Below are 12,638 nucleotides of genomic sequence, written 5' to 3' on the forward strand. Positions count from 1 at the left end.
TCACTTTCCTTTACAGCTTTGGGTAGGGCGTTCCACATTGTTGTGGCATAATTGCGAAACGTGTTTAGTCCCTTGTTTGAGCCGAATCTGGGTTTAACATGATTTGTTGAGCTTCCTCTGGTGTAGTGGTTGTGGTATTCACTGACCTTTGGGAAGTATTTTGACATGTACATGGGCACCCCGGTCGTATAGTGTATCTTGTAGACCAGGCCCATTGCAAGTTGCTGTACTCTGTCGTCTACTCTAAGCCATCCTAGGTTGTCAAAGTGGGCAGGGGTGAGGTGGGTTCTGGGGTTCAGGTCAAGAAGTAGTCTGACCAGTTTGTTTTGTGATGTTTGTAATTTTGCCGTACTGTATTGTACCCATTCTGCAATCTGTTAAATAAAGTTGTCATTAATTCATTCAGGCTTTCCCACGCCAGAAGAATGGTGGAGTGCTCCTTTGGCATCATGGCGGCTCAGTGGAGGCTGTATAGGAGGGTGCTGGGTGTGTCTCCAGAGGTTGCGGAGAAAGTTGTGAAAGCAACATGTATGCTCCACAACTTCATGAGGTAGGCTATATATAAATATCTGTATGTCATAAATGTCCTGATAAATTGAAAATGGGGGACCCTGATGTAAACAAGATGAAAGTATTTCATCCCCTTAACAGTTGTTTGTATTGAGCTATCCCCTTAACAGTTGTTTGTATTGAGCTGTACTGTATTGTACCCATTCTGCAATTAATAATGTTTTCAATCAATCAATCAATCAATCAGGTGGGACGATGGATCTGTGCCAGTGCCTGTGGTGCCAGCAGAGCCACTCCTTGGTGCCCAGGCCCTCAGAAGGATGGGAAGCAACAACGCCACCAGAGAGGCCATTACTGTCAGGGAAACCTTCACTGGGTACTTCTCAGCTGCTCAGCTGCAGGATAGGTGCCATGGCAGAATGGGATCATCTGAGGACCTCCTACTCCTACCTCCCGTATTCACCCAAAGGCTCTTTTCAGAGCCACCCAAAGGCTCTTTTCAGAGCCACCTACTTTGTGTTGAGAGAGTTGTTCCCATGCTCAACCAAGATTGTCCTTGTACAATAACTATTTATTACCAACAATTTTGTATAAATGTTATTCATAACTAGCATAATGTTTTGGCTATTACGATGCAAATCAAGATTAAACTTTGACCAATGCATATATACATATTACAATTATGGGCACAGATACATTTAGACATTGAATTGATTATTAGAACAGTGCATATTTATTTTATTTACAGATCATCAAAGGCACAGGTAAATTAAACTGATTACAATTAAATTAAATCATTAAAAACAAGTAAACCTAAAAACAATTGAACTGATTACAATAAAACAAAGAACCTACAACTCAACTGGAAACTGAGCCTCATGCAAAACCTGCTGGATTTTCATTCTGACAAGTGAATTCTTTTCAAAAAAGGAGGTAGGGACCGCACTCAGAATATCGTTGTTTTTATTTTCAAGTTGTTATAGCACACTGATGAAGGCCGGATGGCTGAAAACGTTTTGTGCGCTATAACAACTTGAAAATAAAAACAACGATATTCTGAGTGCGGTCCCTACCTCCTTTTTTGCAACTTAATTAATGTTGGACTACGCACCTGTCTGAGCGCAGTGGTTACCCCCTTTTTCTACTAAAAGTGAATTATTTTCACCATCAAGTGTGTCCAAAGCTGGCAGCAGGCTCAATAAAAAATGTTCATTGCTGTTTCCTGCTGGTAGGTAGTCAGGCGGGTGGTGGTGGTGGAGGAGGAGCCCTGCCCTGCGGTTATGTCCCCGTGTGCAGCAGGTGGTGGAGCAGCTATCTCCGCTGGTGGTGCAGAGCTGTTATGTCCCCGACGGACGATGGAGGTGCCAGGGACCTCCCTCTGTGGAGCAGGTGGTGGAGCAGCTATCTCCGCTGGTGGTGCAGAGCTGTTATGTCCCCGACGGACGATGGAGGTGCCAGGGACCTCCCTCTGTGCAGCAGGTGGTGGAGCAGCTATCTCCGCTGGTGGTGCAGAGCGGGGCAGTGTTGTGGATGGACCAGGGCCCTCCTCCTCACTGCTCAAACCTTGGGTCGTCTGGGTGACAGACGACAGAATATTTCAGTTTTGGAGATAAAACTAGAATAATTAAATTAAGTTTCCACTTTTTCCAGTTTTCCACAAAATGCCAAAGCTATATATATATAGTTTGCCATTTATGTAAACAAACCTGATTACATCAGTGGTATCTCACACACATTCTGTGAATGTTTAACAATAAAAACCTTGTGACTGGAAATGTTATCTATGTCCATCTGTGTTAAATCTCTGTACAGCTTTTGACTAGTTAATATATGATCAACTAGTATACTAGGCAAAGACACTAGGTTACAGTCTGACGGCCTTCTTATAAACAACAGCCAAGGTTGAGGAAGGAGATATGACATTCTGGTCTCTGATGATGAACTGAGCACTTTTCTGTGTGCATGGAAACAGAAATAAACTGTTCTATATTTTTATACAAATTGACTCGATCTGAATTCCTACAGCTTCACTGTTTGGCTCATTGGAATATTCCACAACAACCATCATCTCCTACTCCCTGCTTGCACTGAAGTGATCAGGCCCTAAAGTAAATTATTACCTCTGACATATATGATGGAGGCAAGCAAGGAGTCCACAGTCTGCTGGCTCTCCATCTCCCTGAAATAGCTGCTGGTCTCCCTGTCTTGCAAGTGTGGCTCTAAAAAACTGAGAATGCTCAAATATTTCCATCTTTTTCTTTCTCCAGCTTCTGCTGCACTCTTCTTCTCTTTGTCAGCCTTTCTATCTTTTCTATATTAGGTCTGGAGTTGCCCTCATTAAAAACTGATTTGGAGTCTTTGGGTAAAGGAGTAACCTTAGCCTCCTTCCATCTCTTTGGACATAGTCCCACTTGTATACATCTATTAATAATATGACACTGGACTTGCTATGATCGTAGCAGTAATTCTCAATAATTTACTATCCAAGTTGTCTGTGCCAGCTAACTTGCTGTCAGGTAGAGCCTGGAGTAACCTTTCAATATCACTAACCTCAACCTGTTGAAAATCAAATGTACACCCTTTATCTTTCATTATGATATTCTTAATTATGTCATTTGATTTTGTATTGTTTGAGATGTGCATTCCCTGCCTGAGCTGAGATATCTTACTTGCATAAAAATCATTAAAATGGTTGGCAATATCACATGGTTTGGTTAGGACAATTCCATATGACTCAACAAAAGGTGTACAGACATTGGATTTTCTACCCATAATTTGATTTAAAACATTCCATAGATTTTTACCATCATTTCTCACATCATATAACCATGGTTTAAAATATTCCCTTTTTCTCACCTTATTTAACTTTGTGACTTGATTACGTAAGGAACGGTACTTTTGTCTGTCATCTGCAGAACTGGAACACACTGATGCTTTTTTGGCTACAGTATGTCTCTCTCATTCATTAAAATTCATTAAAAGCTACTATCTATCCATGGGGCTGATTTGTTTCTGACATAAATAAGTCCAGTGCAACCTCTGGGTCATCCTCACAACATACCTCCTCCCAGTTTATACCCAACATTTCATTAATAAAACCTTCTACATTAAAACTCTTATATGACCGTGAGTGAAATTTCAGGGGAGCTCCCACAGACCGTAGTACAATATATACATACATGAAACACATATAACACTGTACATAACAGAATATTTTAAATAAAGTGCATGATGAGTGGTAACAGTGATTATCAAGTCCAGGTAAGTGCATGGTGCACGTGAGGGGACAGTCAATGAGCGTTTAACAGTCTGACTGCTTGGGGGAAAAAGCTGTTCTTAAATCTTTAACTCTTGGCATGTATGGACCGGTATCTCCTCCCTGAGGGAAGGAGCTGAAAGAGGTGATGTGCTGGGTGAGACTGGTCCTTGATGATACACTTGGAGCGGTGGAGGCAGCGGGAGGTGAAGACGGAGGTGATGTTTGATAGAGGAGTCCCGACAATCCTGCCTGCCGCCTTCACCACCCTCTGTAGAGCCTCTTGCTCTGCCTTTGTGCAGCTGGATAACCACACAGACTTCACACAGACTGTCTGTACAATACTGCTGTAGGCCTATAATACTTATGTAAATAAGTAAGGCAATTGAAATATATCTGCAGTACAGCTCAATACACACAATTGTTAAGGGGATGCAGACCAGAGAAAGACTTCCGTCTTGTTTACATCAGGGTCCCCCATTTTCAATTCATCATAAATGTACAGTTCCCTCCCCCTTGTATATATTTACTGTATGTCACAAATGTAACAGTACTGCATGGTCTGCATCCCCTTAACAATTGTGTGTATTGAGCTGTACTGCATTCTGCAATCTGTTAATAAAGTTTTCAATCAATCAATCAATAAATCAATAAATCAATAAATCAATCAATCAATCAATCAATCGGTCACTGTACCCATTCTGCAATCTGTTAATAAAGTTTTCAATCAATCAATCAATCAATCAATCAATCAATCGGTCAGGTCACGTGTACCCATTCTACAATCTGTTAATAAAGTTTTCAATCAATCAATCAGGGCCTGTGGTCACGTGTACCCATTCGGCAATCTGTTAATAAAGTTTTCAATCAATCAATCAATCTGTTAATAAAGTTTTCAATCAATCAATCAATCAATCAATGAATCAATGAATCAATGAATCAATCAATCAATCAATCCCGCAGTGCAACGTGACCCAAATCATACGGCAATCTGTTAATAAAGTTTTCAATCAATCAATCAATCAATCCCGCAGTGCAACGTGCAACGTGACCCAAAATCACGTCACCAAAATCAGCCAATGGAAGCGAGGGGTTGCTATGTGCGGGGCTTGTATGTGCGGGGCTTGTAAGCGCTGGGCTGTCGTGCTGCAGCTGGATACTATTGCCTCGCTAGGGCACAGACTAAAGCAGTGTTGCGTTGTTATTATGGACTGAGCCGCCACGCAGGATAATGACGCCGCGCGCACACGCACGCGCGGCCCCGCGCGCATGCGCATATGTTCCCTCGCGCACAATAATACACTTTGTTTGTATAGCCTTTCATACAGAAACTGCAGCTCAAAGTGCTTCACAACAGAATTAAGACAGGCATAAAATGAGCACATAAAGTGCAGACATATAAAATCAGTTTTTCACATTAGGATCTAACATCCCAACAGGCAACCTTGTTTATGGTTTGATTCAGTTTTAATATAAATAATAAAAATAAAGAGAAGATTAATTAATTATCTACTCAGTCCCAAAGTTTGTGATGTAGATATGGAATGTCCCGGGTTGCTGCTGTTTGCAGAGTGTGTTGTTGTCCGGGGGTGAGTGGTGGTGGGTGGGGGGTTGAATCAAAACAGTTGTCAATTCGGAATTGACGGCTGTTTTGATTTGGCCCTTCGTTCGCCGTCGTTCACCTTTGGACGGCGGTGCACTCTGTGGGCAGCGGCAACTTGGGACGTTCCATATTTACATCACAAAGAGTCCAGACGTGTTGAAGACACCAGCCTATAGCGGCTATTGTTATGATAATGTGAGGTAGCGCCGGGGCCCGGGAGGCAGGTAAACACAACCAGCCGAGTCGAGCAGCGCGTTCTCGCGAGCGCGTGCATGTGCGTGCACGCGCTTCTGCTCAAATCTTTAATACTCAGTGAGGTACCACACCGTGCTACCCCGTACCATGAACAACGCATGCCTGCTAAAGACGGTGCCTAATTGCCTCTACGAATGGAATGTAACACGTCTTCACAACAAGTTAGGTGTGAATGTGTCTTGAGAACGTATTTAACACACCTGACGACCGGCGCTATTGATATGCAAATAGCGAGTACTTATCATGGGGTGGCACACCGTGCTACCCCGTCCCATGAACAACGCACTTGCACCTCTCAGGTCCAAACGCAGCAAAACACTCCAAACACCATGGCTAAATGACTCCACGCGTGCTCTCAGACGCACATGTAGGCGTGCGGATAGAAAGTGGAATAAGGATAAGCTCCACGTCTCCCTCAAAATCCTACGTGACTGCCTATCTGCATATCAAAATGCTGTCAAAACTGCTAAATGCGAATACATCTCCAAATTGCCACAAGCCCCAGATTCTTTTCAAAATTCTTAACTCCCTCATTAACCCCCGTGATGTCTCCCCAGTTGTGCCATCATCTGCTCTCTGTGAACGTTTTTTAAACTTTTTTATTGATAAAATCTCTGCTCTCAGACCAGTTCTCATTACAGCCTTCCCAGCCCCCCCCCCCTTCTCCCCTACACTCCCTGCCTGCTGTTTTTGAGCAGTTCGAGCCCGTCTCTCCCTCCTCTCTCTCTGACATAATTAAACACTTACGGCCCACAAACTGCCCCTCAGATAGCCTTCCCTCTCGCCTTCTAAAAGAAGTGCTCGATTCAGTCTTGCCCACTATTCTGTTGCTGGTAAATTCCTCTCTCAGCTCTGGCTGTGTCCCAACCGCCTTTAAACACGCTGTGGTTCAACCCCTGATAAAAAAGAAAAACCTTGATCCCTCTATTTTATCTAACTTCAGGCCTATTTCCCAATTACCCTTCCTGTCAAGTCTTGGAGCGAGCAGTTTACCTCCAGTTAAAACTGTTTTTAGATGTTTATCAAATCCACGAAAAGTTTCAGTCTGGCTTTAAACCGCGCCATAGCACTGAAACAGCCCTCCTGAGAGTTCAAAATGATCTAATTTTAGCTGCAGATTCTGGAAATCCCGCCATTCTCGTGCTTTTAGAGCTTACAGCCGCCTTCGACACTATAGACCACACTGTCCTACTGTCGCGCCTGGAAAAACATGTTGGCATCACAGGCGTCGCCCTAAGCTGGTTCAAGTCCTACCTGACTGACCGGAGCTTCTCAGTCCAGCTTGGAGAATTCTTCTCTTCAGCGGCCCCACTTACCTGTGGGGTGCCCCAGGGGTCGATACTGGGCCCCATCCTCTTTTTATTATATATGTTGCCCTTAGGCTCAATCATTGCAAAGCACAACATGTCCTTCCATTGCTTTGCCGACGATGTGCAGATTATCTACCCCTACAAGCAAAAGGCAAGGTCACATTACAACCACTGCTAGATTGCCTGGCTGATATTAAATTATGGATGAGTGCAAACTTTCTCAACTTAAATGAGCGCAAAACAGAGATGATTTTATTTAGTAATGATTCACCTGACCCTACAGCCATTGCCCTAGGCCCCCTGGGCTCAAATATCCGCTCCTCTGTCAGAAACCTCGGAGTAATCTTCGACAGAAATTTTAAATTTGATAAGCAGGTTAGTTCGGTGGTCAAAACTAGCTTTTTCACCTCAGACTCCTAGCCAAGACCAAACCATACCTCTCCCAGAAGGATCTGGAGAGGGTGATCCATGCCTTTATCTCGACCCGGCTGGATTACTGCAATGCGTTGTATGTCGGCATTGACCAGTTGCTGCTTCGTCGCCTGCAACTGGTACAAAATGCGGCTGCCCGCCTGCTTTCCGGTACCAGGAAACGTGACCACATTACACCAGTTCTGGCGTCTCTCCACTGGCTCCCCGTCCGTTTCCGTATTGATTTTAAACTTTTACTGACTGTTTTTAAAGCACTACACGGGCTGGCTCCACTGTACCTAGCTGAGCTCCTACATCACCCCACCCCATCCAGAGCCTTAAGATCTGCTGACCAGCTGCTGCTGGAGGTGCCTAGGACCAGGCTAAAAAACAGGGGAGATAGAGCTTTTGCTGCTGCTGCCCCCAGACTCTGGAACAGCCTCCCCCACATAAGATCTGCCCAGAGCCTGGAGGTTTTTAAATCCTTGCTCAAAACACACCTCTTCTCCCTGGCCTTTGACCAGAGCTAGCCCAGCATCTATACATGACGTCAGCTGTCACTCTGCACTTTTTATCAAATTTTCTTGTCTCTTTTATTGCACTTTGCCCTTGCTTTCCTATATGTACTGTACTCTACCTCTTTTTCTAGTGTATTTGTATTGCATTGTATGTGTTTTTATCATGTTGTGAAGCACTTTGGTTTGGCTGTTAGTCATTTGTAAACGTGCTATATAAATAAAACTGACTTGACTTGACTTGACTACATACAATTGTTAAGGGGATGCAGACCAGAGAGACGTTGGTCTTGTTTACATCAGGGTCCCCCATTTTTTCAATTCATCATAGTCACAGTGATCCACTTGGATAAACAAAACATTGCTGTTTCACTCTGCATTGCTGGTGGAATACGTTAGCCCTAGCCCCTAATCGAGACGTATCGTTAATCGGATTTGATTCAAATTCATCGTACAGCAGATCAACCAGATTGAAAGGTAACAGTAAAGTGCACAACACTAGCCACTATGAATTGAAAATGGGGGCCCCTGATGTAAACAAGACAAATGTCTTTCTCTGGTCTGCATCCCCTTAACAATTGTGTGTATTGAGCTGTACTGTATTGTATTGTACCCATTCTGCAATCTGTTAAATAAAGTTTTCGGCAGGTGGCGCACGGAGATTACGTTCGTCACCAACACCGGGAGACACTAGGATTCGCCTGTTCGAATCCAGCTCCCGGCGTTGCTATCAGCTTGGCTGTCCTCTCACGCTGATACAATTGGCTGTATCAGGGGGTGGGAAGCTGAAGGGTGGGTCCTGGGCGTTGTGGACAGCGACCCCTACAGTTCGGTCGGGGCGCCTGCTCAGCGAGGGTTGGATCTGAGGAGAGATAGTGTGGCCTCCCACACGCTACACTCTCCCCGGTGAGAACCTGCGCGGCCAGGTTGGCCTGCCCCAGGCTGCACATGCGTTGGAGGAAAGCATGTGACAGTCTCCGGTCTCCCGGACCAACAGTAGGGGAAAGTACGCAACAACCAGGAAGGGTGGGATGGGAGAAAAATCGGGAAAAAGGAGGGGAAGAAAGATAAAAAAGTTTTCATTCATTCAACAATATCCAATGTAAGACGTGATTATATGGAATATATAACGAGCTACTGAGTAAATATGCTAATCATGTGTGTGTGTGTACAGTGATACAAGTATAAATACACTCGTATAGATTATACTAGCCAGTGGTATAAACTATGTATGGGATACATATAGATATAAAGTGTATGTATATGCAGGTGTGTGTACAGTATATCTATATATATTATAAGATAAGATATTCCTTTATTGATCCCCTTGGGGAAATTCAGGCATCATAGCAGCAAGGGGGGGGGGGGGGGGGTGGGGGTGGTACAGGTAGTAAAAACAACACAAGCAGTGTAAACAAATAGGTCAATATAATTTACTATCTAACTAACTGAAAAAAAAGAGAGAAAAATATTCATACAGATATAGATGCATGTATATACAGTGTTATTGTACATGGCGATCTTGTGTTATATGGATAGACTATAGGTTGAGGTAGGTAGTTAGGAGTACAGTGTAAGGCAGTATATAAGTATTAAGTATTGATTGAGTATAGGTAACAAAGTTCAGAGTTCATACAGTATGGGCAACAGAGCCTAGAGTATAAGACACAAAGTACCTTTGAAATTTCTTTGCAACACCTGTACCGTACGACAAGCGTTTTGATAAGAGAAAAGCGAGACAGACTTAATTGTAGGATTTTTCAATGGTCGTATATAAGGGACGGACTCGTCCAACCATGTTGGCGTGCATCACAGTCCCGAAAGGGGCTAGGAAAATATGAAATAAAAACAAGATTTCTACATGACAGCTGATGTGTATACTGTATACTCTTATCAATAATAATAAAACAACACTCATTATGTACTACAACAACCTGCTTTGACCCTCCTGTAGAGGGCTTACTGTCCAGTTTATTGTCAAGTGTCTCCCAGGAACTTGTCCGTGTCCTCTGCCTCCTCCCCTCGGATAGTGATGGGAGTTGGGGCCTCTTCTGGCTCTGTTTTTAGGGTGTGCTCCACAAGACAAAAGATAGCTGCATATAGAGATGTGTGAGGGTCCATCCAAATGGTCAATAGTAGCACAGTTGTCTCGATTAGGTCTATTACACACACACACAAAAAAAAAGAATCGATTAACTAATAGGCTACTTTCAGAAAAATATTTTTTAAATCCTTGATCGCCAAGAGGATGTCATTGTTTACCCACTATAATTTCACCACTACATCACTTCACAAGTTAACGTTTTTCTGCACTTCATTCTCCCGGACCGTTTCTCTAGACCCTTTAATGCACAAGAACTCAAGGCAAACTCCCATGGGGTCATAGACTGTGATCCGAACCGAAAGGAGGTTGTTGTGAAAACCGGAGAAGCTGCACGAAAGACTTACACATTTGACATGGTAAGTGGCCAAGTACAGAAGCGTTGATTCATTGAAGCATCGTGGGTGAGTGGGGGGCCCTGGGAGTACTGTAGTGGGAAAATAGGGACTTAAAACGAAGATGATGATGATGATGGGAGTGTCTCCTGGTCACTGGCAAACCCAGGTTTGTATTTGGTCTTGTCAGGAACACATTTCCATCAAGTCCAATTTTAAGGCCACTATCGATCGTTGGATAGAACACCGAGCGGACATTTTCATGTGCAAACCATTGTATGCTTCCTTGCGTCGTAACGTTTCCTTTTGTTCTGCCTGTTCAGGTGTTTGGCCCGAACGCCAAGCAGATTGACGTCTACAGGAGCGTAGTCTGCCCTATTCTGGATGAAGTCATCATGGGATACAACTGTACTGTGTTTGCGTAAGTAGTTGCTTGTGAAATTGACTAATCTCAAACCCCACAATCTTTTCTCGATCCTCCAATCTCAACTGTCTTACCTCTGGCAAACCTTGTTTGGGTTCTATGGAGGATCAAGAAAAGGGTGCAAGGTTTGAGATGGTCAACTGGTGGTGATGTTGCACGTTCAGCATGAGGATCATTGACCATAACAAGTTTAGGCTCTTACCTGCTACATTTCTAAATTCCTTATGTGAGATTTTATTTACTTAACCTTAACACATTCGGGGCCAAACCCGCGATATCCCGGTTTAACTCGCCGAACGCTGGGCGCCAAACCCGAGAAGTCGGGTTTCGTTGTTATTTCTTTTATTCGATATTTCCATTCATAATTCATCCATCCAGCCTGATGTTATCATTGGGAATGGGTCTGAGCTCGCAAAAGGCCAATACCGCCGCCTAACGCCTTGCGGCCGCTATTGCACTCCATTTGAAACGATGTGGCTTAGTGTCTGGGCCGAGCTGTGGCGTGCCGGCGGGGTCTAAACACTCCGGCAAGACCAGCGCTTATAACTAGGGGTGTAACGATGCATCGATTAATCGAAATGCATCGATTCTAATGTGACGAATCAACTGCATCGATTTGAAAATGTTAGAAGTGATTATAATCTAAATGTATCTAAATAAAAAATAGAATTTTTTTTGAGAAATCAATTTAATGTTTTTTTGTGTGTATTGTTTTTATTGACCTATAGTCCATTCATGCTGAGTGAATCAGTTCCCCCAGCCACATTTGTGTATTCAAATTTTTTTGGGGAATTAACTGATGGGAAATGACCGTAATCGAATTGAATCGTGGTCAAATGAAGAGATTTCATGATGCATTGAATCGTTGCCTGAATAATCGTAATCGAAATTAATCATTGTGAGGTCGCATTGTTACACCCCTACTTATAACGGATGCATCGACGAGGGTCCCCGACCCCCCATTCATGTTCAATGCTGGATTACGTTGGAAACACGCTCGCGATCAGTACTTGGAATGGAGATCAGATAATTGGATTATTCTTTTTGCAGTACATCATAGACAAGGTAAGGGCTATATGTTATCAATCTTGCGTTGATCCGATAATTCTTTCCCCGCGATCGGAGCGTGTGTGTGTGTGTAGCATATTCCGTTGGTTGCGATCAAAGCACGGAGGGGCGGCTCCCCCCCCCTTTCATGCATCCATGATGAAACATAATACCGATAATCTAGCATTGATTTCAGATTGATTATTGATCCAGGCGAAAAATGGCACGATTTATAGTTGAATGCAGTAAAACGCTGTTTGGCGGAGTTTCCTGGGATTACACAGAATTACTCTGAAACTATACTCACCACGGTATAAAACGGGAATGTATTGATGAGAAAATTATCAGTTTTTTGCATCTTGACCAGAAGTAACTCAATGACAATCGACTATCATTAGATCCATAGCTATAATATTTAATATAGTTTTAGCACTGCAAACACCGGCATTTACCCCATTGCATTACAGCGCTGGCACACAGGGCCATACGCCCACAGCGACCTCTGGCGTCCAATGTGTTAAAGGCCCAATCCATAATCCATATATATATATTAAGGCTGTCAATCTATTAAAATATTTAATCTGATTAATCGCATGATTGTGCTTAGTTAATCGTGATTAATCGCATATTTTTTATCTGTTCTAAATCTACCTTAAATGGATCTTTTTCCAGTTTTAATACTCTTATCAACATGAGATAGTATACTCGTTACTTGATCGTTATTTCTTTTATTCGCTATTTCCATTCATAATCCATCTAGGAAGACTGTGTAACCATAGGGAATGAGTGTGAGATCGCAAAAGTCCAATACCGCCGCCTGGTGGTATGCAGCCGATGTTGCACTCCCTTTGAGACTCTGGGCTAGATCCAC

General features: G+C 43.3%; 1 protein-coding gene across 1 annotated transcript in view; it reads left to right on the plus strand.

Moving 5' to 3' along the window:
* Positions 1-425: 425 nt before the first annotated feature.
* Positions 426-12,638, plus strand: part of LOC311239305 (kinesin-like protein KIF11-B) — a gene marked incomplete at both ends in the record, with an annotated part of 55,213 nt that continues 43,000 nt past the window's right edge. The window contains 4 exons of the mRNA XM_084327611.1: positions 426-550; positions 6,182-6,202; positions 10,200-10,320; positions 10,620-10,717. Of these exons, the coding sequence (XP_084183737.1) occupies positions 426-550; positions 6,182-6,202; positions 10,200-10,320; positions 10,620-10,717 (365 nt within the window). The remainder of the gene's footprint in view (positions 551-6,181; positions 6,203-10,199; positions 10,321-10,619; positions 10,718-12,638) is intronic.

The sequence above is a fragment of the Notolepis coatsorum genome (genome assembly GCF_963971535.1).
Source record: "Notolepis coatsorum genome assembly, chromosome: 13".
In the NCBI taxonomy this organism is placed as follows: Eukaryota; Metazoa; Chordata; class Actinopteri; order Aulopiformes; family Paralepididae; genus Notolepis; species Notolepis coatsorum.